At 38.1% G+C, this 26,895-nt stretch overlaps 2 protein-coding genes and 1 long non-coding RNA gene across 6 annotated transcripts in view; 1 reads left to right on the top strand and 2 right to left on the bottom strand.

The window, feature by feature from the left end:
- LOC106091731 (sulfotransferase 1 family member D1) overlaps positions 1-26,895 on the bottom strand; it is a 236,511-nt gene that overhangs the window by 131,061 nt on the left and 78,555 nt on the right. The gene's annotated exons all lie outside the window — the stretch shown is intronic.
- LOC106091732 (peptidyl-alpha-hydroxyglycine alpha-amidating lyase 2) lies at positions 1,784-23,726 on the top strand. The gene is made up of 7 exons (XM_013258369.2): positions 1,784-2,111; positions 2,163-2,386; positions 2,464-2,662; positions 2,719-2,832; positions 6,097-6,184; positions 23,071-23,170; positions 23,237-23,726. The coding sequence occupies exons 1-7, from the start codon at positions 1,926-1,928 to the stop codon at positions 23,538-23,540; spliced, it is 1,215 nt and encodes a 404-aa protein (XP_013113823.1). The 5' UTR covers positions 1,784-1,925; the 3' UTR covers positions 23,541-23,726.
- LOC131998131 (uncharacterized) lies at positions 21,764-25,832 on the bottom strand. Of its 2 annotated transcripts, XR_009398595.1 has the most exons (4): positions 25,731-25,832; positions 25,468-25,665; positions 25,071-25,382; positions 21,764-21,863 (listed from the first exon to the last, which is right to left on the bottom strand). It is a non-coding gene; the product is annotated as an uncharacterized LOC131998131 (long non-coding RNA). The 2 variants fall into 2 exon arrangements; XR_009398594.1 differs by having other exon boundaries at positions 25,468-25,832.

Here is a 26,895-nt window from a genome sequence, read left to right as displayed (position 1 = left end):
TATTAACCCAATGAATAAAAATGCAAATTAGGCATTTCCATTAAGATCAATGATAAGGGACCTCCTTTTTACGTCTGTGTATGAACGGCTTGCAGCCTCTTAGAGAAGTTTACTAGGGCGATTGCAAATGCAAATAAAGGAACAGTGGCAAGCATCTCACGTATCAGTGAATACTGTCCGATTCAAGTTTAAGCTCAATGATAAGGGGGCTCCTTTTTATAACCGAGTCCGAACGGAGCTATGCGACGCCTCGTTGGGGAGAATTTTTACATGGAAAAGTACCTCACAAATGTCGCCAGCATTAGGAGGAGATAACCACCGCAGCAAATTATTTTCTGATGTTCTCGCCAGGATTCGAACCCAGGCGTTCAGCATCATAGGCGGACATGCTAACCTCTGCGCTACGGTGGCCTCGGGTGATTACCTATGGTAATAACCTCGCAAGTGTCGCCAGCACTAGAAGAGGATAGCACCCTCTGAAAATTTGTTTTGCTGTTCTCGCCGGCATTTGAGCCCATGCGTTCAGTGTCAAAGGCGGACGTATGCAAATTTTATTTGGGAAAGTTACTTTTATATTATTTTAACTCTTGGGAAACTAAAATATTGTCTGTAGTTTTTTTAGTACTTAAAATTTTTCGATAAGATTTTTTTCTATTGAAAATTATCAGTTTTTAGATGACGACAATAATCCAATGATGTTTAAAACGCAAATAAAATCGACGAAAAATGGAAAGTTTCCAACAGTAAGAAAATAGATAACTCTTCGTATAAAAAAATTTTAGATTTTCGTTTCTAACACCTTTTCATTTTTTATTTAAAGATTATGAAAACTTAGGGCTTTAAGAACACGATGCAAAATATGGGCATGTTGAGCAATAGCTGGGTTAAATAATTAACAAGATTCATTTCCACAAAAAAGGATTTTCGATCGATTTTAAAGAAGTTCGTGAGAGAATTTGAAGATGTCGTTTAGGCATTTAAATTTCCAAAATTAGACAATATTCGGGTATCCAAGAAGAATTAAAAAAATAATCCAAAATAGATTTTTTAGAATATTTAAATCAATTGAATTGAATTACTTTGTTAAACATTTCGGCTAGTAACGCTAAGACTAGCCGAAATATTTAACAAAGTAATTCAATGGCCCATATCTTAGAACTATAAAACTAGGACATCCGCTTAAATAAGCAGATTTTGAAGGATCTAATTCGACTATAAATAGTTTTTTTGATAATTAATACAAAGGTCAACTCTCACTTTATGAACAAATGTCATCGCTGATGGGTCAGTTTCCGGAAGCAGTAGCGTCCACAATTTTTTCGAGAACAAATTGGAAATATCTTATTCATTTTACAGTTACAGAAGGATTTTGAGAAATTTTCGATTTGGAAAAAAGTGGGTTGGGCATTTGTGAGGTACTATGCCATGTAATAACTTCTCCCCAAAAAAGTGTCACACTGCGGCACGCCGTTCGGACTCAGCTATAAATAGGAGGTCCCTTACCACTGAGCCTAAAAACTTGAATCGGACAGCTCTCAATGATATGTGAGAAGTTTGACCCTGTTCCATTAATCTTCTTCTTCGTTAAGTTTGGAACCAGTGATTCCACTGTTTTAGAACTAGTCTCATTTCTCAGTGGATACCAGCGGGCATAATTTTCAGTGAGTGAAATGTTGTTAAATAAAGAACAGAGCACCTCCTAACCACAGTGCAACAGACAATGTATACCATTTGTTCTGTAAAGTGTTGATAAATATGGCGCATGCGTTCTGCCAGACACACACACATCGTAATTTCTTAGTTGAGGATAACGAAACGTATGTTGTGTTGTTGTGGAAAAGTGGAAAAATAATATAGAAGTAATTCTATCGTTGTGTCGAAAGGAAGGAGAAAACACTTGCAAAGCAAGTGAACTTTTATTAAAAATGAGGCCATTGATGAAAAGTTTTAGCCATATTGCTTTGATATGTTTGATTTTGATAAAAAATACTGGCGAATCCAAGCACTTGCCAAGCTACCATATGGATTCTCTTGAGGATAATATGACGGCAAAGGAACGTTTTATTAGTGACGTTAGGGCGCTTATCAAGAGGCATATGCAGGAAAACGAGGTACGGACTCACAACTCCCCTAAGGAACTTTTACCATATGTGCAATTGCAGATAAACAATTTACACCTGGAAAATGATAACAACGCATTCGGAAAAAAGGAAGGTACTAATTCGATGTTTGACAAACCTATCGCTCCGGCACATGTACCCACGCCAGTGCTTGTCGAGAACTGGCCAACTGTTCCCCACAGTTTAGGGCAAATTAGTGCAGTCTCCATTGATACAGAGGGCAATCCAGTCATATTCCACCGTGCTGATAGATATTGGGACGCCAGGTGAGTCAGCCATTACCTGTTGGTTTGCTGATAATCGTTTGACGTGTAAGTGGGGTTTTGGTTCATTTATTTTCTAGTACCTTCAATGCAAGCAACGTATTCCATATGATTGAAGATGGGCCGATTAAGGAAAAGACTATATATGTCTTGGATCCAAAAACGGGTGCCATTACATCCGGTTGGGGGAATGATCTTTTTTATATGCCTCACGGCTTAACCATAGATGTTCATGGAAACTATTGGATTACAGATGTGGCTATGCACCAAGCGTTCAAGGTAAGCAAGTTAAGAAGTTCGGTTATTTGCACCATCTAACAGACTTAATTTCCAAGTTTAAACCTTATGAAGAAAAGCCGCTACTGGTAGTGGGAAAACGCTTCAGACCTGGCTCATCGGTGAAGCATTTGTGCAAACCAACCTCAATTGCTGTAGCTACAACAGGAGAAGTAAGTATGCAGCTGTTATTGGCTAAAGCAACTACACCCACAGAAATATGATTGCTGATAACAGCAAACACTTTTAGATTCCTTTTTTACTTATAAACATACAGATTGACCGACCGTATGACCGTCAGCTAAAAGTACGTTTACAATGTTTACACTAACTAAGTTAAATGCAGATCAAAAGAATTTCAAAGTCATTCCTTAATATTAATTTGAATTGTTTGCGATTTTTTTTTGCGTACATCTTTAGTTTAAAAGCATAAATATATAGTATTAGTAGACATTTTTGGAGGCCACCGTGGCGCAGAGGTGAGCATGTCCGCCTATGACGGCGAACGCCTAGGTTAAAATCCCGGCGTGAACATCAGAAAAATTTTCTGTGGTGTTTATCCCCACACTATTGAATGCAATCATTTAAATATAAAACCAGTAAAAAGGCGTTTAATTCAGCCGGGCCGAACTTTGGATACCCACCACCTCGGGTATATATGTAAAACACCTTTCGTCAAAATCCGGTGAAAAATGCATACCTTATGCCCCATAACAGCTATATTGAAATATGTTCCGATTTGGACCAAATGCTAATAAGTACAAGTCATTGTTCAATTGTGTATAACAAAATATTGGTCTTTTTAGTAGCTATATCCAAAAATACACCGATCTGAACTACAATATATACGGCACGGATGTCGAAAAGCCTAACATAAATCACTGTGTCATATTTCAGTGAAATCGGATTATAAATGCGCTTTTAGGGGCCAAGACAAGAAATTTCGCCGACATCGGGCAATAAAAGGGCCTTTTATGGGGCCAAGACTTAAAATCGAGATATCGGTCTATATCGCAGCTATATCCAAACCTGGACCGATCTGGGCCACATTGAAAAGGAATGTCGAAGGGCGTAACACAACTCACTGTCCTACATTTCGGCGACATCTTACAATAAATGCACCCTTTATGGGCCCAAAACCTTTAATCGAGAGATCGGTCTATATGGCAGCTATAACCAAATCTGAACCGATCTGAGCCAAATTGACGAAGAATGTCGAAGGGCCTAACGCAACTCACTGTCCCAAATTTCAGCAAAATCGGATAATAAATGTGGCTTTTATGGCCCTAAGACCCTACATCGGAGGATCGGTCTATATGGCTATATCTAAATCTGGACCGATCTGAGCCAAATTGATGAAGGATGTCGAACACAACTCATTGTCCTAAATTTCAACAAAATCGGATAGTTAATAAATGTGGATTTTATGGGCTTAAGACCCTAAATCGGAGGATCGGTCTATATGGCAGCTATATCCAAATCTGGACCGATCTGAGCCAAATTGACGAAGGATGTCGAAGTGCCTAACACAATTCACTGGCTTTTATGGGCCTAAGACCCTAAACGGTGGATCGGTCTTTATGGGATATAGTTCGATATAGCCCATCTTTGAACTTAACCTGCTAATGGATAAAAAAAAGAATCTGTGCAAAGTTTCAGCTAAATATCTCTATTGTTTAAGACTGTAGCGTGATTTGAACAGACAGACGGTCTTAGATTTTTACGCTGATCAAGAATATATATACTTTATAGTGTCGGAAATGGATATTTCGATGTGTTGCAAACGGAATGACAAAATGAATATACCCCCATCCTTCGGTGGTGAGTATAAAAACAAGTAAAAGCGTACTAATGAATGAATGACTTTTACAAATATATATGAGCTATATCGGTTATTCTAATCGGGAGATTGGTTAATATGGCGGCTATATCAGGATATGGGCTGGTTTAGACCATACTTGGCACAGTTGTTGGAAGTCATAACAAAACACTATGTCCAAAATTTCGGCCAAATCGGAAAAAATTGAAGCTTCCAGTGGCTCAAGAAGTTAATCCGGGAGATCGTTTTATATGGGAGCTATATCCAAATCTGAGCTGATATGGCCCATTTGCAATCCCCAATGACTTACATATATGTGCCAAATTCAAGCGGCTAGCTTTACGCGTTCGACCGCTAAATAAAAACTTTCACGCTAATAAGCGTATTTAATGAAATGATAAAATGTTACATAACAGGCTTATTTTTATACCCTCCACCATAGGATGGGGGCAAATTAATTTCATCATTCTGTTTGTAACTTCTCGAAATATTCGCCTAAGACCCCATAAAGTATATATACTCTTGATCGACATTTCATTTTAAGTCGATCTAGTCATGTCCGTCCGTCTGTCTGTCTGTCGAGAGCACGCTAACTTTCGAAGGAGTAAAGCTAGCCACTTAAATGTTGCTCAAAGACTTCTTATCGATGTAGGTCGGTTGAAATTGTAACCGATCTTGGATCTTGACTTCTTAAGCCACTAGAGGGCGAAATTCTCATCCTTTTTGGCTGAAACTTTGCATGACGTCTTTCGTTATGACTTCCAACTACTGTACTAAGTATGGATCAAATCGGTGCATAACCTGATGGATGTAGCTGCCATATAAACCAATTTGGGTTCTTGATCCTCTAGAGGGTGGAATTCCTATCTGATTTGGCTTAAATTTGGCATGACGTGTTTCGTTGTTACTTCCAACAACTGTGTTAGGCATGGTTCAAATCGGTCTATAAACTGATATAGCTGTCATATAAACCGGTCTTGGATGTTGACTTCTTGAGCTTCTTGAGGGAGTAATTATTATCCGACTTGACATAAATTTTGTACTACGGCTTCTCCGATGACCTTCAACATACGTGTTAAATATGGTCTGAATCAGTATTTAGCTCGACACAGCTCCCATATAAACCGATCTCCCTATTTTACTTCTTGAGCTCCTAAAGGCCGTAGATCTTATTCGAATTGGTTGAAATTTTACACGGTGACTTCTACTATGGTCTCGAACATTCAATTCAACGGTGGCCCGAATCGGACCATAACTTGATATAGCTCCAATAGCATAGCAATTCTAATCTTTTACCCTTCGTCTGCCTAACAAGAGATACCGGGAAAGGAACTCGACAAATGCGATCCATGGTGGAGGGTATTTGAGATTCAGCCCGGCCGAACTTACCACGCTTTGACTTGTTTTAAATTATTTATGACATATTTAGACTATTTTCCTATTTTTTGAAATATGAAAACTGCAAAGATATTTGTTGTCTACGCATTTATGCATTACATCTGTCACATTTCTCTGAGTGTAGATGATACATTTAAAACAAGCATGAGCCGCGAATTGTTGTCTTTACTCTTTTTTATTACGTCGAATTTAATGTTTTCAAATTACGTTTAACTTTCAGTTTTTCATTGCTGATGGGTACTGCAATCATAGAGTTCTGAAATTCAACGCAGCTGGAAGACTTTTGCGCACAATACCCCAACCTCCTGGTAAGCACTATATAAATAAATAAAGTTGGCTCTTTCCTCTGATATTTACAGCCGTATTCACAAAAAGCCACCGTAGCGCAGAGGTTAGCATGTCCGCCTATGACGCTGAACACCAGGGTTCGAATACTGGCGAGACCATCAGAAAAAAAATAATTTTAGCTGTGGTTTTCCCCTCCTAATGATGGCGACATTTCTGAGGTATTATGCCATGTAAAAACTTCTCTCCAAAGAGGTGTCGCACTGCGGCACGCCGTTCGGACTCGGCTATAAAAAGGGGGTTCCCTTTTATTGAGCTTGAAACTTGAATCGGACTGCACTCACTGATATGTGAGAAGATTGCGCTGTTCCTTTGTGGAATGTTCATGGGCAAAAATTGCAAATTTGCACTCACAAAAAGTTATGGAGGCTTTTTAAACAACCAATACGCCTATGTACCAAAACCACATTCACAAGCCTTTAAGAGCCTATTGGGGTTTATAAAAGCTTTGTTCTGTGAGTATAAGTTATTGTAGGCTCTGACCTACTTTAACCAAATAATAACCTCACTATTGTAATTTCTGCGTACACTCGCAAAATAATAATATTATCTCGTAAAATATTTCGATAAAAATCTGTTGGAAAAACAAAGAGAATTTTGCGTGACTTTGGAAAATAATCTCGCAACTATTGTATATGCAGATAATATATTTTATACTACTTCATTAATTAAGACAATTTTTTTTAACTCTAATAATTTTACAAAAACAATTTCTTTATGTGTCTATGACAGACAATGGAAAGAATTTGGAGCGGAAGCGTATATATATTTTGAAACATGACCATGACAGTCCACAAATAGTCAAAAGCAAAAATAAATATTTTTTAATTGGTGTCTCCCACGGAGTGGATCAGTTGATTGGAAATCTATTCCAATACATTGAATTCATTGGAAATGCATTTAATTGGTTATAGGCATAATATAAGCCAATAGTAGTTGTTTTAAAGCTACGCTGGTCATTATTTTCGGACAAAATTTTATGTAACTCAAAAATAGCTACGATAGTGTTATCCAGTATAGCCGCACAAGAGCACGGGGGAGACTTAGAATGGACCCCAAAGACCCAACAGCTACGGTGATGGTATCAGGCCGTAGCATCGAATCTTAAGGACAATGACGATCATATTCCTTCGCATGCCTATAATTTGCCTAGGCCATCGGCCTTCCCTGCCAACCAACACGTTCTATAAGAGGTTGGAATAATAGAGAACCCATCACTCTCAGGTTTATTGAGAGGAGAAGACTCTCACTAATAGGGAGAGAGACTCAGCAAATTGGGTTCGGGAATTCGCTGCACAGGCTACCACAAAGACTACACGTCTAGATTCGGAAACTGCACTGCAGTGGGCATCCCATGCCAAAAAGAACTAGGGCGAACAATAATAAGATGGGTCCAAGAACCCTTCCTAATGCCGCGAGGGACACTTTGGTGATGGCAGTTGTCGACAATGGAGAAGAACCGAGCTACATACCTATGAATAATTGGAGTGAGATAGTCTATGGACTGTCATCAGTATACTACGATGTCCCTGCGGAATTTCCTGGGTCTACTCCAGTTTGTGACGATGCAGGCTGGTACCGAGGCCGATACCGACTAATTGCCTTAGGCGATCAACGCTCAATTGCAATGTATCGTTGTGCGCTAAAAATATTGGTGAGATCTGACCAGGTGCAGCACTAGATTTAGTCAAGAAGGAAGATATTCCTTCTCGTCCAATGGCGCCTGCTTGGATACCAAAGATTCCCTCAGATCCTGAAGCGATACTTGGAAGACTAAGGCAATGTAATCCCAAACTTTCAACCACCGACTGGAAGATTGGTGGATTGGATGTGGCTGATGGTGACCGAAGACATGCAGTATTCGTGCTAAAATCCGGCTGTCTCGCCGACCCCAACAAGTCTGAAGGTCGACATATTCTAGTGCCAAGCTAAGGGGCAAACAGCCACCGACAGAGTGGACACCAGAGCTGCTCTAAGGAAGGATTGCAGAAATCTCTTCAGCAGGGCGAAAGTTACAAGAGCGCCCACGATTGGGACATCTATAAGGCTGAGCTAAGAAAATATAAGGGCGAGCTGTGAAAAGCTCAGAACAAATCCTGGATGGTATTCTGCAGCTCTGTGGAGGATACATCTGAGGCCTCTAGACTAAGGAATATTCTGTCCTCGAGACCTCTGTCATGGACAATGTCTAATGAGGAAACGCTACAGCTACTCGTTGATACACATTTCCCGGGAAATTCTCCAACGGACAACGTGGCGCCAGAAAAGGTTGTCACCGGTATGCATTCTTCGGAGGTTATTGGAGAAATTGTGTCTTAGCCGAAAATCCTTTGGGCAATAAGCAATAAGTTTTGACTCCTTTAAGTGGCCAAGGCCTAATGATGTATCACCATTTGATCTACAATCTGTTCCTGATAGACTGGTTCATTGGCTTAGAGGGATATACACTGCCTGTATCAGCATGTCATATGTACGTGTGGGATGGATATACACCATTAACAATATATTTTTAGTAATTTTTCTATTTGAAATCGCAATGACGATATTTATGCTTGATCCAAGCAGTTTTTGAAATATATTAAAGAAGAAATATATTAAAGAAGAACCATAATTTTTTAATATTATTCAATGCAATTAAAATCGCTTAACTGTGAAGGTTTTAATATTCCGAATTTCGTTTTTATGCGATGTCGCGAAAAAGGCATTTCTATCGGAAACTATCTGGGACTACAAAAATTTTCGTCCAAAATGAAATTTGCAAAAACATTTCTTGTCATTTCGGTAATAGTTATCTCTGACTTTTTCAAGATTGTCACTGAATATTTCACTTTTTCTACTCCAGTTTTTTCATACATGATTACTACTGTGACATGAGAATTCGCTTTCTTAGAGCTCAACAGAAAAGGAATTTTACTTATTCAAACCACGCTTAACTGAAAATTACGGATAAGTGGAACAAAACTGATAAATTTTTAGCGTTTCACTTATCCGGTTTCGACTGTACCACTAACACAGCAAAAACTATTTGGGCCATTACTTATTTGGGAATTCATATCGAAACAACCAAAACAATAACTTTTACTGTCCAAAAAACCAAAATCTGGGTAGAAATTCTGAATTATATGGCCCTTAGCTGCTTATAACTCAAAACCTGTTGCAGAAAACTTGTTGCCAGATTTGGAAATAAGCAACCAACTTGAGATAGAAGAACTAAAAACACCAGGGGATACAAAAGTCATATTGACCAGTTTTATCAAATAAACAAATTCTAATTTATTAATATCCACAAACGATTAACTAAAACTTCTGAATGAAAGATTTGCAAAAAATACATCGTCTGTAGACAATATCCTGTTGAAATCACAAAATAAGAAATAGTTTAAAATATCTCAATCTCGGAAAACATACTGACAGACTGAAGGTTGCCAGTAAAGACTTTTGCAGAAGCTGTGAGGACATCGAAGAAGAAGAGACTATGGTTAGGTTTATGTGGCAGTCTGCTATCAGACTCGCCTTGTGTACCACAGGAACAGAAGAAGGAATATGCCTTCTAGTTCCTACCGTTGAACCATCCGGATCGCTTTAAAAAGCCCAATAACTTGCGAATGTTCACATCCGCTAAATCAAACAGGTTCTCAAAAAAATGAGAATCTAAAGTGGAACTCCTTCTGACTGCTTGTGCGGGACACACACACAGAAGGTGCTCTATATTCTCTTCTTCTTCGATGTCCTCACAGTTTCTGCAAAAGTCGTTGCTGGCAACCTTCAGTCTGTCAGCATGTTTTCCGATTAGACTGTGTCCTGTCATGACGGACGCAATGACTGAGACGTCTGTTCTAGCCAGTGACAGCAAATCAGTAGACCTCTTCAAGTCTGGATTAGGCCACATAGTTTTGGAATGCTCACAACCCCCTCTTTGTGACCATCTATCATTCATTGCCCTTCGGGCCTGGTCCTGGAAACTTAGATGGAGTTCCACTATAGATTCTCATTTCTTTGATTTAGCGGATGTGAACATTCACAAGTTTTTGGGCAGTATACGCGCTGGCGGATGTATTAGGGTAGTACAAGGCAGATATTACCGCCTTACAGGAAGTGCGATGGACTGGGAATGGCGTCACTACAACACCAAACGGTGACGAACTATTCTCTAGCTGACACGAGGCATGAATTTGGCTGTGAATTTGTGGTTAATCGGAAACTGAAACACTTTGTCTCCAGCTTTCTTCCGGTGGATGGGAGGCTAGCCACAATCGGCAGAAAAACAAATTTTTCAATATCACCCTTGTTTGTGCCCATGCCCCGACGGAAGACAAGGACGAGCAAACCAAAGATATTTTCTCCGCCCATCATATTAAAATCGTTGTGGGAAATTTCAATGCGATGATAGGGAAGGAAGACATCGGAAAATTTAGCCTCCATGAGATAACGTCCGATGAAGCTGAGGATTTCGCCGCGGCAGCACAAGATTTCTACATATAATAATTCACAAAACCACATGGCTGTCAACCGATCAAAACACGAGAAACCAAATTGGTCACGTTGAGATAGATGGAAGGCATTCATCCAACGCGTTCGATGTACGATCGATTCGGATCAATACCTTGTTGCAGCAAAGGTTAGCACCCGTTTAAACAGGGTGAGAAAAGTACGATCTGACACTGCACGGAAGCTTGACATTGAAAAGCTGCAAACACAACAAATGGCAGCGGCGTACTCCACTCGACTGAACCAACTGCTTGATGAAAGCACTCCTTGTTCGATGATATAATGGTGCTGTGGCAAACTATTGCCCACTCCATGGAAAATGCCGCGTAGTCCGTACTTGGGTACCGGAAGCCTGCTCCTAGAAACCATGGTACGGCCAAGAGTGTCGTGAAACCAAGAATGCGGCATATAGAGCAACCCTGCAATCAGTAGCAACGCGCCAGATGAAGGAGAGGTATCACGAGAAAAGAAGAGAGGAGAAACATCTATTCCGCAAAAAGAACAAGTAAAAAGGCGTTAAGTTCGGCCGAGCCGAACTTTGGGTACCTACTACCTCGGGCATATATGTAAACTACCTTTCGTCATAATCCGGTGAAAAATGCTTAATTTATGCCCCCATAGGAACTTTATCGAAATATGGTCCGATTTGGATTAAATTCAACACGGATATTGAGAGGTCTACTATTTTGTAGAACAAATATTGATCTTTTTGGTAGCCATATCCAAATATAAACCGATCTGAACCATATACGATACGGATGTCGAAAAGCCCAACATAAGTCACTGCGTTAAATTTCAGCGAAATCGGATTATAAATATGCCTTTTATGGGGTTAAGACTTTAGATCGGTCTATATCTAAATCTGAACCGATCTGGGCCAAATTGAAGAGGGATGTCACTGTCCAAAATTTCGGCGAAATTGGACAGATATATCCAAATCTGAACCGATCAAGACCAAATTAAGGAAGGATGTCGATAGGCCTAGCACAACTCTTTGTCCCGAATTTCAGCAAAATCGGTTAATAAATGTGGCTTTTATGGGCCTAGGACCCTAAATCGGCGGATCGATCTATATGGGGGCTATATCAAGATATAGTCCGATATAGCCCATCTTCGATCTTAAAAAAGAATCTGTGCAAAGTTGCAGCTCAATATCTCTATTTTTAAAGACTGTAGCGTAATTTCAACAGAGAGACAGACAGACAGACGGACATGCATGGCTAGATGGTCTTATTTTTACGCTGATCGAGAATGTATATACTTTAGGATCGGAAATGGATATTTCGATGTGTTGCAAACGGAATGATAAAATGAATATACCCCCATCCTTCGGTGGTGGGTATTAAAAGGAAATGGAAAGACGAGAGTGAGAGCGAATTGAGATGTAAATGAGTCAGAATGAAGTTCGGAAATTCTACCAAAGAATTAAACATCAAACCGATGGCTTTGGTGCAGGCACATCCTCCTGCAGAGACAAATAAGGAAATCTGGTAACTGACACAGATAACATGCTGAGCATATGGAAAGAACATTTTACCCAACTGCTTGTGTCCGACGTTGGCGGCGAAGAAGATGCTTCTGAAGCCAAATATGCGGCAGTAACCATGCAATCAGTAGCAACGCGCCAAATAAACGAGCGGTATCGGGAGAGAGGAGAAACGTTTATTCCGCCAAAAGAACAAGGAAATGGATAGTCGTGAGTGAGTGTGAGTGTGAGCGGAGGAGGAGGAGTGTGTACAGGAGTCAGAATAAAGTCCGGAAATTCGCCCAAAGAATCAAACATCAAACCGATGGCTTTGGTACAGGCACATCCTCCTGCAAAAAATAAAATCTGGTAACTTATACAAATAGTGTGCTGAGAATATGGAAAGAACATTTTACCCAGCTGCTAGAGTCCGACGAGGCGGCGAAGAGGATACCACAGAACTAATCCCTGATCTGTTTACCTCCTAGTCAGAAGCAGGTTCAAGTAGCTGTGACCCGACTGAAGAACAACAAGACAGCAGGAGCCCACGAGTTGCCCGCTGAACTATTTAAGACCAGAAAAGAGGCGCTCATAAGGCGTATGCATCAGCTTGTCTGAATGATCTGGCTAGAAGAACGCATACCCGATGATTGGAACTTCAGCATACTATGTCCCGTACACTACAGAGGAATAAGTTTCCTCCCCATCACATACAAGATACTCTCGGGTGTACTTTGTGAAAGATTAAAAACTAAAGTCAATGAGGTCAATGAGTCAATTGTGGCCTATCAATGCGGCTTTAGACCTGGTAAATCCACCATGGACCAGATATTCACACTGCGCCAAATCCTGGAAAATACCCGAGAATGAGAAATCAACACCTACCATCTCTTTGTTAACTACAAAGCCGCTTTCGATAGCCCTATACGTTCAAAGGTATTTCATGCCATGTCTGAGTTTGGACGCTTGCTGATACACGTTCCTCAGTAATAATAGGAAAGATCTCTCGGAACCATTCAATACCAAACGAGGTTTCAGACAAGGAGACAGCTTATCGTGTCATCCTGATATCCTGCTGGAGAAGATTACGCGAGATGCAGATGTGTCGTCGGCAGGATGAATCAGCACGTCGACTCAGTAAAATTGAAACGACAGGTAACGATTAAGAGTTATTGTAGATGATGGTATAGTGAAGTTGGAATTCCGGAGATTAGGTGTTTTTCGCAATTTAAGCGACAGAAACAAGAGTGAAAACGTGAAAGAGAGTAGCAGGATGCAGCAGCACGTCAATTAAGAATAAGGTTAAGATGATGGTAAAGTGAAGTATGAATTCCGGAGATTAGGTACTTAGTTAGTTGGCAATTTTTTTTTTTTTGCAAAGGTGACTAAATTCTTTAGTTGATAATTTCTTTTTAAAAATCGAAATGATTAGGGAAATAATGGTCCTTGCTGTCCGTGAAGCGAAATTATTGATAATTCTGTTTGCCAAGTTTTGAGAGTTTATTTCCCTATTCATGAGCTTTTGCATAAAGACGACACTTTGCCATCAAGTGATGGCAAATCTTTGAGCTTCAAACGATCGGTATAGGGGGTTAGCTGAGTTTAACTATTTTTATATTATATATCCGTAGCAAAGTTCAGTTCACGGGAAAAGGCCCAAAAATACCTCTCTCAAATGGCTTCGGGAACACGAATATGATTTTTTTTCGTTTAGGTCTGGGGTTCCCTCTGGGGTTAACTCTTTCCATACCCAAGTGAAATGTCCCAATGTGGTACTCAAATTAAGAAAATGTTGCGTAGAACAAGAATATGGGGGAAAAAGTTGTAAGAGTTCATATTGGGGCTCTAGGGCCTTAAGAGTTTTTTACGTTTCCGAACCAACATCAAAATCGGATATTTGTTTTTGATATGTCATCCTCAGATGGCAAGTATAAGGAATAGGATAATTGTGATTTAAATGGAAAACATTTTTTGTTTTTATGCTAAAAATTAGATTTTTTCGATTTCCCAGTGAAGCCTAATGTTTTCAGCAAATAAGCCAGCAGCCACATTGACTAAAATTGACATTCTCGAATTATAACCCGAGTGAGAAACAAGTAAAAAGGCGTTAAGTTCGCCCGTGCCGAACATTGGATACCCACCACTTCGGATATACGTGTAAACCACCTTTCATCAAAATCCGGTGAAAAATCCATACCTTATGCCCCATAGCAGCTATATCCAAATATGTTCCGATTTGGACCAAATACTAATAAGTACAAGTCATTGTCCAACTGTGTGTAACAATATATCGGTCTTTTTAGTAGCTACATCTAAATATAAACTGATCTGAATCATATATGAAACGAATGTTGAAAAGCCTAACACAAAGCACTGTCCCAAATTTCAGTGAAATGGATTATAAATGCGCTTTTTATGGGGCCAAGACTTTGAATCCAATATAGACAACTCACTGTCCCAAATTTCAGTACAATCGGACAATGTGGCTTTTATGGGTCTAAGACCCTAAATCGGCGGATCGGTCTATATGGCAACTATAACCAAATCTGAACCGATCTGAGCCAAATTGACGAAGGATGTCGATGTCGGATAGTAAATGTGGCTTTTATGGGCCTAGACTCTAAATCGGAGGATCGGTTTATATGACAGCTATAACCAAATCTGTGCCGATCTGAGCCAAATTGACGAAGGATCGGAAGGACCTAACGCAACTCTTTGTCCCAATTTTCAGCAAAATCGGATAATAAATGCGGCTTTCATGGGCCTAAGACCCTAAATCGGCGGATCGGTCTATATGAGGGCTATATCAATATATAGTCCGATATATCCCATCTTCGAACTTAACCTGCTATGAACAAAAAAAATCTGTGCAAAGTTTCAGCTCAATATCTCTTTTTTTGAAGACTGTAGCGTGATTTCAACAGACAGACGGGCGGTCATGGCTAGATCGTCTTAGATTTTTACGCTGATCAAGAATATATACACTTTATAGGGTCGGAAATGGATCCTTCAGTGGTGGGTATACAAATATGGAGTATTGACGGGAGCAAAAGACGATGCTTTACCTTTAGCCACGCATATTAAAAACAAGTGGTTGGCTTAGTTGGTAGAGCATATGAAAAGCAAACAAGAGGACCCATCTTCAAACCCCACTGGCGGCTAAAGACAGCACTGATATGAAAAAATGATACAAAACAAGAGTTAAACAACAACAACAGTTAAATGTAAAATAAGCAAAACAAAAAATACAAAAATGAAACGAAAGAAAACAACAGCTATTTTTAAATTTAAGATCCAATTATATACAATCTGATCCAATTAGATATTATTATATATAATTGGATCTATTTATATCTGGGACAAATTCGAGATACAATTGTATCAATTACTTGTATCAAATTGTACCAGATTGTATATGCAAGGAAATATGCTATATATAATTATATCTGGCCTAAGATATAATTATAGAGATTAAATATTTTTAAATATAATTGGATCTATTTATATCTGGGACAAATTCGAGATACAATTGTATCAATAACTTGTATCAAATTGTACCAGATTGTATACAATTAGATCTAAACTGGAAAAGTTATTATATATAATTGGATCCAATTGTATAAAATTAGATCTAATTGGATAAAATCTGATACAATTAGATCTCAAATTTGTTCCAGATATAAATAGATCAAATTATATTTAAAAATATTTAATCTCTATAATTATATCTTAGGCCAGATATAATTATATATAGCATATTTCCTTGCATATAATTCCATATAGCAGATATAATTATATCTGGTCCCATATCCAATTGTATCTACTACCAGATACGAGTTTAGTTATATATAGCTTCATAAATAATTATTTATAGTTTGATATGGCAGATCCATTTGGATCCAATTAGATCCAACTTTATCTTATCCCAGATATATTTGGATCTGACCACATAAATTTTTATACCCTCCACCATAGGATGGGGTACACTAATTTCGTCATTCTGTTTGTAACTACTTAAAATATTCGTCTGAGACCCCGTAAAGTATATATATTCTTGATCGTCATGACATTTTATGTCGATCTAGCGATGTCCGTCCGTCCGTCTGTCTGTCTGTCGAAAGCACGCTAACTTCCGAAGGAGTAAAGCTAGCCACTTCAAATTTTGCACAAATACTTCCTTTTAATGTGGTTGGTCGGTTGGTATTGTAAATGGGTCATATCGGTCCATGTTTTGATATAGCTGCCATATAAACCCATCTTGGGTCTTGACTTCTTGAGCCTCTAGAGTGCGCAATTCTTATCTGATTGGAATGAAATTTTGCACGACGTGTTTTGTTATGATATCCAACAACTGTGCGAAATATGGTTCAAATCGGTACATAACCTGATATAGCTGCCACATAAACCGATCCTGGGTCTTGACTTCTTGAACCTCTAGAGTGCGCAATTCTTATCCGATTGGAATGAAATTTTGCACGACGTGTTTTGTTATGATATCCAACAAATGTGCCAAGTATGGTTGAAATCGGTCCATAACCTGATATAGCTGTCATATAAACCGATCTTGGGTCTTGACTTCTTAAGTCTCTAGAGGGCGCAATTCTTATCCGATTGGAATGAAATTTGCACGACGTGTTTTGTTATGATATCCATCAACTGTGCGAAGTATGGTTCAAATCGGTACATAACCTGATATAGCTGCCATATAAACCGATCTTGGTTCTTGACTTCTTGAGCCTCTATAGTGCGCAATTCTTATCCGATTGGAATGAAATTTTACACGACATGTTTTGTTATGATATCCAACAACTGTGCCAAGTATGGTTCAAATCGGTCAATAAACTGATATAGCTGTCATATAAACCGATCTTGGGTCTTGACTTCTTGAGTCTCTAAAGGGCGCAATTCTTATCCTATTTGAATGAATTTTGGCACGTAGTATTTTGTTATGATATCCAACAAGTATGGTTCAAATCGGTTCATAACCTGATATAGCTGTCATATAAACAGATATGGGGACTTGACTTCTTGAGCTTCTAGAGGGCGCAATTCCCATTCGATTTGGCTGAAATTTTGCATGACGTATTTTATTCTTACTTTCAACTAATGTGTCAAATAAGGTTCAAATCGATTCATAACCTGATATAGCTGTCATATAAACTGATCTGGGGTCTTGGCTTCTTGAGCCTGTATAGGTCGCAATTATTATCCGATTTGTCTGAAATTTTGTACGACGGATTCTCTAATGACCATCAACTTACGTTTCTATTATGGTCTGAATCGGTCTTTAGCCCGATACAGCTCCCATATAAATCGATCACTCTATTTTACATCTTGAGCCCCCAAAGGGCGCATTTCTTACTCGAATTGGCTGACATTTAACACAGGTCTCCAATATATAATTTAATTGTGGTCCAAACCGGACCATATCTTGATATCGCTCTAATAGCAGAGCAAATCTTTTCTTATATCCTGTTTTGCCTAAGATGAGATGCCGGGAAAAGAACTCGACAAATGCGATCAATGGTGGAGGGTATATAAGATGCGGCCCGGCCAAACTTAGCACGCTTTTACTTGTTTTTACTGAAATTGACATCAATCAAAAGATATTCTTCCAGAGAAGCAACGAATACATATGCAATTTAATTTTCTTTAAGGAAAAGACATGCTAATTTTTACTCAATCATCCGTTTCAAAGCCATATGTGTGGAGTATAAGTGATAATAGTGCGAGAGGGGACTGGTATGTGCAGTGTATGCTATTGAGGTGCGAGTGTGTGTATGGTGGTGTGATGCGTGAGACCCTACTTGGTGTTCTTTGGCATGAAAGTCATTCAGTAGCTTAAGCTGTGGCAATGGACAATGACGTTTGCGGTTTAATTTGGTTAAATACAACTTTGGAAACGCACTTATTTAAACATTGAAGTAAATATTAAATGGAGTCAAAGTAACTAATTGTGTGGCAATACCATGCCCTTAATGAATGAAATAGTTGGCGGGAAGTTAAAAGGATATAAGGATATAAGCCACTCAAAAAAAGTTATTTCCTATCAAGATTCAAGAAAAATCCTACCAAACCCGACCAAAACCTACCAAATGTTCTACAAGCTAAAATGCGGTTGGCCATTTGACCAATCCATTTGCAGCCCATCAAATAATATTTTTCAAATCTACGAAGTATACATTCTAGATCATTATATTCATAGACGATCTAGATATGTCCGTCCGTCTGTTTTTGAAATCACAGCCTTAATTTCAAAGTTTGTTTAAATTTTGATATAGCACCCTTTATACCTAATATAGCACCCTTTATACCTCTCCCCATAAGAAATCATGAGTTCATAAATATCCGATTCAAGGGTTTGAGCCCATAAATGTGCATTTACTAACCATTTTCGATGTTACAGTGGACCCCTTAACATCTGAGTATGAATCGGATCTGACCTTGATTGTATGCACCTAGCCTATATCCCCATTTTTCAATTAAAGACATAAAAAAGCCTCTGTTTTTACCAAAAATTTATGAAATTTGAAGATCTCTAACAGTCGTATCAGTTACAGTCAATATCATAACTTAGTCCCTTCTTCCTGAAATTTAAAGCAGTGAGACCACTTGAAAAAATATTTAGCCCCTCGACATTTATGGTTTTATTCTCCACGTATACAAAGAATCAACAAGAAGTGAAATAATTTTAAGTTATCCTCGGCGATGTTTTCAGCACACAAAAATGGGTTTTTATATGTAGGAAAAACCTACCAAAAATTGAGTTGGAACTACCAACCTATCAAGACAATAAAAACCTACCAATTTTGATAGGAACTACCAAAAACGGCAACACTGATCGCGACTCTCGACTATTCGAAAAAAAAAAATATGGAAAATTCCCGACTTTTGGAGCGCACACAATTATTGAACGAACCGGAAGTATAAATGCGAGGTACCTTTTCCTCGTGCAATAAATTTCGTAAATTCGAAGCACTTAAGTCACATCCGCTTGACCATGCGTGTGTCTTTCTGTATGCTTTAAGCACACTACTGTCTTCACAAATTTGCACAAATTCTTATTGGAAGTCGTTCGCGTACTTTAGCAAAATTTTGAGGGTTTGATAATTGGAAGCTTGCAAATTTCTAATGGAAGTTTTTTTCCCAGCAGAAATTTGCAGCATTGAATAGTTGTTTTATAAAGTGCTTAATTGAAATAAATAAGTAGCAAAAGAGAGTAAAGGCTTCTTTTACTCTCCTGCAAATTTTTAGTGAAAAATACACGAACAAACCTAATGCTATTGGACTGAAAATTGGCACGGTTTTGTTTTTCGTTGATTGATTTTATTTAGGCTAGTCATAATTTTTATCCGTTTTTGTTGAAGAACGAAGAGTTGTAAAGGATGATTTTTTTGAGGTTAGGATTTTCATGCATTAGTATTTGACAGATCACGTGGGATTTCAGACATGGTGTCAAAGAGAAAGATGCTCAGTATGCTTTGACATTTCATCATGAATAGACTTACTAACGAGCAACGCTTGCAAATCATTGAATTTTATTACCAAAATCAGTGTTCGGTTCGAAATGTGTTCATTCACCGTTCAGCGATGAGGCTCATTTCTGGTTGAATGGCTACGTAAATAAGCAAAATTGCCGCATTTGGAGTGAAGAGCAACCAGAAGCCGTTCAAGAACTGCCCATGCATCCCGAAAAATGCACTGTTTGGTGTGGTTTGTACGCTGGTGGAATCATTGGACCGTATTTTTTCAAAGATGCTGTTGGACGCAACGTTACGGTGAATGAACACATTCCGAACCGAACACTGATTTTGGTAATAAAATTCAATGATTTGCAAGCGTTGCTCGTTAGTAAGTCTATTCATGATGAAATGTCAAAGCATACTGAGCATCTTTCTCTTTGACACCATGTCTGAAATCCCACGTGATCTGTCAAATACTAATGCATGAAAATCCTAACCTCAAAAAAATCACCCTTTATTACCCCCCTTACAAATCAGTGCCAATTATAGGTCGCAAAGATCAAACTTTCGGTATGACCCTATATAAGCCGTTCTCCTGATGTAAACCCTTGAAAGCACAAAGAGTATGTTTTTCATCGGATATCCTGTAAGTCTGTCCGTTCTTCTGTCGAAGTTACAATAACGTTTGTACAAATCAGGGTTTCCGCTTTAAATTTTGCAAAGTTGCTTCTATTAATGCGGGTCGCTGGGTATCGGTTCATATGGGTTTTGTTGGTGATGTAGTTCCTATATTAAATGGAATTGATTTTATGAGTCACTATAATCATTTATTTTTATCTGACTTGGTTGAAATTCGGAATGTAAAGTATTTTTATGCTCTTCAACGCCCACGCCGATTGACAGCCCGAGCTCCTGATTTGACAGCCTGAGTCCATAGACGTCTCAGTTTTTATCCGATTTCTAAAATTTGGTGTGTGAAGTACACCTCAAGTTTCCAATAAGCTCACCATTTATTAATTTATAAACCGATCCCACCATCTGACTTCTTGATCTGCCAATAGTATTAATCAATGTTCTATTTTATTTCTTCAAAATAAATCAAATATAAACTGATAAAGAACCATTAATTTTTTAACGAATCCATATTGATGGGTTTCCAATATTCGGCTCGGCCGAAATTAGTCTCCACCATAGGTTGGGAGTATGCTTATTTCGTCACTCCGCCTGTAAAACCTCGAACTTTTCGTCTGAGACCCCATAAAGTACAGGGTGGCTGATGAAAGCCGCTACCAAAAAAAAATGTAATAACTTTTTTTCTATTTAATAATAATAATTTAATAATTAATTTAATTAATTAATTAATTAATTTAATTAATAATAATTTAATAATTAATTTAATAATTTAATTTAACATGAATAAAAGAAAAATGTATTCCATACACCGAAAAAAAAATGTAGCAATATTCATCATTGTAGCAATATTCATCAGCCACCCTGTATATATATTTTTTATCGTCATGACATTTTAAGTCGATCTAGCCCTTTCCGTCTTTTCTATTTTTATCCGATTTAGCTGAAATTTTATACGTTGCGTTTTGTTATGACTTCCAACATCTGTGCCAAATATGGTTCAAATCGGTCTTTAGCCTGATACATCTGCCGATCTCCCGATTTGACTTCTTCAACCTCTAGAACATGCATTTACCGATTTAACGATTTGATTGAAATTTTCCAAAATAACATTTTCTGAGACCGTAATTAATTCTTAACCGATTTGGCTGAAACTTTGCAAAGTAACTGTCTCTATAACCTATACATTTGTACTACATATGGTCTGAATCGGTCCATAAGCTGATATAGCTCCCACCGATCTCCTGATTTTATTTCTTGAACGTCTAGAGGGGGCAATTCAATTCCGATTTGGCTGAAATTTTTTACAATGACTTCTGGTATGACCTTCAACATGCGTGCTAAAAATGAATCAGTTGAATCAGTTTATAAACAATAGCAATTCTTATCCATTTTCCTTTGTTTGCATATAAAGGGATACTGCGCAAAAAACTTGATAAATGCGACCCATGGGTATACAAGCTTCGGGCCGACACTTGTACCAATTTTTTTTTTTTTTTAATAGAACAAAATTTTGCCTTAGGTCATGCGGTTTTAGAGAATCCCGACTGATCCCGGGTTATACTGTAGAGATTTCCGACTTCATGCTTTGAGGACCTGTCAATAAAAAATTGCAATACTTGTTTCAGTTAGTTTAAAACCAGTAAGGAAAGGCAAAGGTCGGGCGATGCCGATCGTATAATGCCCTCAACCTACCCCATAACTACAAAATGGGAGCTATATATAATTATGAACCAACTTTAATGGACCTCGGCGGATGTTTTCAGATGGGTTATTAAACAATCCGAATCAAATTTCGAGCAAATATGTTCAAAGTGTAATAACTACGGTTGACAAACAACAACGTTATTGCAAATTACCTACAATCTGACGAACATATATATGGAAGCTATATCTTAATCTGAACCGATTTCAAGCAAACTTCTTAGATATTGTTGTAGCCATCGTGGAAAGGTTGTGGCGAATGTTGGCAAAATTGGTCAATACATGAGTTTGCAGTGTCTCTAGAAGTGAAAATCGGGCGATATATGTATATCTGTAGCAGCTGTATATAAATCTGAACCGATGGCTATGAAATTCACCAGTAATGTGAGAGTCAAGAGATCCAAGATCCTTCAAATCGGACGGATATATATGGGATATACATCCAAATCTGAACCGATTTTTTCCATCTTCAATAGGCTTTGTCTCTACGCAAAAAAATGTATATATCACATTTGAAGACGATCGGATGAAAATTGCTACCTACAGTTTGTACACAAATTAACATGGACAGACGGACATAGCTAAATCGAATCAGAAAGTGATTCATTCAGGGTGTTACAAACAAATGCACTAAGTTATATAATTATTATACCACAGTGGTGGTGTAGAGTATAATGATCATGTGATCAAAATAGTGCACTTTATATTTCAATATGAGAAGGGGGTTGTGTGAGGCTCCATTCCTGTCTGGCACCGCATTGCCATTTAATTTATCTGTCTCCTGCGTTTTTTAACTCTTTTCTAGGGCGGTCACAATGACCCTAAAGTTCCAGGATAGCGATAGAGGTTGCTAGACGCGAGCCATTCAACCTAATATAACCTAACTAAAAGTGTAAAATTTTTATTTTGAGGTTAATACCGTATAGCGGCTGGATAATTATTAGACTGATTCCAAAAATTTACGCTGATTCTAAAATCCAATGTAATATGAAAGCAAGGTGGCGTTGCTACAAAACAATTACTTTGAATAAGAAAATAATAAGAATATTTTTGAAGATATTTGCTTAATATAAATGTTTTTATGTATATACATTTGCAGAATTTCTTTCACTGCAAGTCCCACACGCCATTACACTATTGGAAAATCTGGACCTTCTTTGCATAGCCGATCGAGAAAATATGAGAGTGGTTTGCCCAAAGTAAGTAGAGATCAAAAAAGTTTTATTGAAATGACCACTAACATTCAAATTCATTCAAATTTTAAGGGCTGGCCTTAAATCGTCTCAGGGAGAAGGGCTACCAGCAGCCACAATTCAAGAGCCCGACTTCGGGAGAGTATTTGGTGTGGCTGCTTACGGAAATATAGTGTATGCCGTAAATGGACCCACATCCATGCTTCCAGTACGAGGTTTTACTTTAGATCCAAGTTCAGAATCGATCATTGGACACTGGGGCGATTTCAAAAGTCCCCATTCAGTAGCAGTGAGCGCGAATGGGTCCGCATTGTACGTTACCGAGATTGGCGCTAATCATCAAACTAATCTCATCTGGAAATACATTTTGGTTTAAAGTAACCATGCTCTTTTAAGCGTTCTAATATGTTATAATGAAGTTTACTACCCTAAAGTCCCTGTAGATATTTCAATATTTTATTGTTTGATTTTAACCAGGATATTTGATGTGTGCAATATTCTATTTCTTCGCGTCAACTAAATATTAAATATATGTATGTATATGGTGACTTGCTTGGAGGCATTTATCTGCTAAAGCGCAGTATGCACCTCTGGCGAAATTTCTTTACCATCAGAAATGCATTGACATATCCTAAACGAAATTTTCGTTGCCGGTACGCAGCTCAAATTAAATTTTCTTTGCGTAATAGGCATTGGCGAATTTTTTCTTATTTTATTAATTTATTTGCAAATAAAAACGATAAATTACATCACATATATGTACTTTATTAGCCAAAAATTATTGAAAATCGTCCAAAATTATAAACCGATGTTTGTCGCCATCTTGTATTCTACACAACTATTTTTCAGTGGCGACATAAATGCCTTGGCTGCAACCGAAAATTTCGCAAGAGGTGCATACCCAGCTTAAGGATCATTTCCCGCTTAATGTTTCGTTGTTCAAGCTGGCACACTGGTTATGGTAGCCATAAACTCAAGGTATTTTCCAATTGAATATATTTTTATACCCTCCGCCATAGGACGGCGGTATACTAATTTTGTCATTCTGTTTGTAACACCTCGAAATATGCGGCTGAGACCCCATAAAGTATATATATTCTTGATCGTCATGACATTTTAAGTCGATCTAGCCATGTCCGTCCGTCTGTCTGTCTGTCGAAAGCACGCTAACTTTCGAAGGAGGAAGGCTAGCCGCTTGAAATGTTGCACAATTACTTTTTATTTGTGTAGGTCGGTTGGGATTGTAAATGGGCCAAATCGGTCCATGTTTTGATATAGCTGCCATATAAACCGATCTTGGGTCTTGACTTCTTGAGCCAATAGAGCGCGCAATTCTCATCCGATTTGGCTGTAATTTTGCATGAGGTGTTTTGTTATGATATCCAATAACTGTGCCAAGTATGGTTCAAATCCGTCCATAACCTGATATAGCTGCCATATAAACCGATCTTGGGTCTTGACTTCTTGAGCCTCTAGAGTGCGCAATTTTTATCCGATTGGAATGAAATTTTGCACGACGTGTTTTGTTATTTTTTAAAACTCTCAATGTCATAAAAGCATGTTAAGATTGCTGTGATTACTATGCGAAGGTTATGCATAGTAATCACAGCAATCTTAACACCCCCAGAGAAATTGGTTAGTAAACACAGCAAAAATGTGTGCTGTATGAAAATGCTGCTGTCACATTTTCAGCATTTGCAAAATATACAAAAAACATTTTTTGGATGGTGAAAAGTTGAAATAAACCTAAGCGGGTACAAATACTAGAACAATTTGTATACTGCACTGCATATTATCTTTGAAATGTGGGGGTAAGAGGTGCAGATAATCGGCTTGTTGTGAGCTCTAAATACCAAAAAGTAACATTGAAAAAGAAAATCTAAATCAAGAATTCCGTGCTACTTACAAAATCCCTAATTGTTTTACATATCACGCCCTTAAGTTGGCTCATTCCTTGTATTTTGTCCCCACCTGAGAACTGGTCCCTTCTTCCCCCGATTTTGAATAAATGAGCTCGCAGTGCTATGAGTCCCGTTATGAATCCGAAAGCTATACTCTCTCCTTCTTACTTCCTTTCAGTAGTAGCCTTGTCTTCTCACGATCCGGATCTGCACATAGCGTAAAGATTTTTAAACTTTCTTACATTTGATAATTTTGATGCGATTTTAGTTTTCAGCGGCAAATTAACAACTAAAATCACATTCATGCATATTTAAGCCTAAAATTGCAAAAAAATATATGTTACTCATTTAGAAGTTCAAAATAGCAATCTGGATTTGCAACCAATCAGTCGTTTAACTAACCACATCGCTCTAAAAATCATTACGGCCTGTACAGACAAGTCTTCAAACGAATGAGAACCTAAAGTGGAATTCCTTTTGCTAGCTTTTGTGGACACACATACAGCAGATGCAAATAAATCTCCCCTTCTTCAATTTCATCACAGCTTCGGCAGAAATCTTTATTTGCAACCTTTGGACTATCATATCAACATCAGAGAGCTGCAACGAGTATGATTGTGTGGCTTGATCAAAACGAGTAAAATCAATCAGCGCGCAAGTCTAACCAGTCTATGCCCGCTCGCTCAAACCGCAACGAAAATGTGATTCAAAAACGAATTGATTGAAGCACTAGGCTCCAATCGGAAAACTCACGTGCTTGTTTTGGTTAAAGGCCTGTAAATGATTCTGCTGAACGGGACACTCATTTATAAGGCTCGTTTGTTGATATGATTTTTCTGTTTGTTGTGTTTGATATGATTTGTTCAAAGTGCAAAAGAACAAGTCTGATTGGAATCAAGCTACATAAATTGCCCTTCACTTCAATAAGTTAACACAGGTTTAGAACACAAAAAGAAACCTATAGCTTCATTTGGTTGTATGGCTTGATTCTAAAATTAGAAATTTAATTACATTTAATTAACTAGGTTTTAATTTTTCGATATTTGGGACACCAAATTGATTAACAATGCATATTAGCTTCTTTAGCATGTTTACGCTGGTGGACCACTCGAAATCCATTGGTTTTCATGCCTAACACCAAATCAATTATCTTATGGTCTTTTTGATAATTCAATTTCACGCCTAAAAAATATCGCTTAACATAATTGTTCGTCCACATTTCGATGGTGGCTGATGCACTACCTAGACCGTCAGATTTAAAAATTTCGATCAAAACTCCGACCTTTGTGTTGGCCAGACGATGTGTAGTTTCCACTTTCAACATTTCAACAAACAGACTAACTAACAAATATTTTTTATGTTATTTTAAGTGCACGTGCACCGTGTTGGATGAATGTACGCAGGAAGAACAATCAAATGTCCCGAACAAACTCGAATGGAATTAAATGGAAAGAAAAAGTTCAAGACAATGATCGAAAATACAAATTTTAAAATGACACTAAAAAGCTATATTTTGGGCCGAAAGAGTACTTTTAAGTTTTGCATAAAGTTTTAAATAATATTGGAGTCAGGTATACAAAATATACCTCTGTCTTACCGATTTCAGATTACACAATGTGTGATGGACATTTGGTTCTCTGACCAAACTTTTTTAGTGCCATTTATATATAACCCTAACCGAAGACGAAAGCGGCCACCGTTGCGCAGAGGTTTGCATATTTGTGAAGTATCTAGCCAAGTATATCTACGAAGTGGTATCGCTATGCGACTCGCCATTCGAAGTCGGCACATCGTTGAGCTTCATCGTACTTGTATCTTAATGGAAGCCGA

The sequence above is a fragment of the Stomoxys calcitrans genome, chromosome 5, assembly GCF_963082655.1.
Source record: "Stomoxys calcitrans chromosome 5, idStoCalc2.1, whole genome shotgun sequence".
NCBI classification, from domain to species: Eukaryota; Metazoa; Arthropoda; class Insecta; order Diptera; family Muscidae; genus Stomoxys; species Stomoxys calcitrans.
This window is presented reverse-complemented; position numbering and strand designations above follow the sequence as displayed.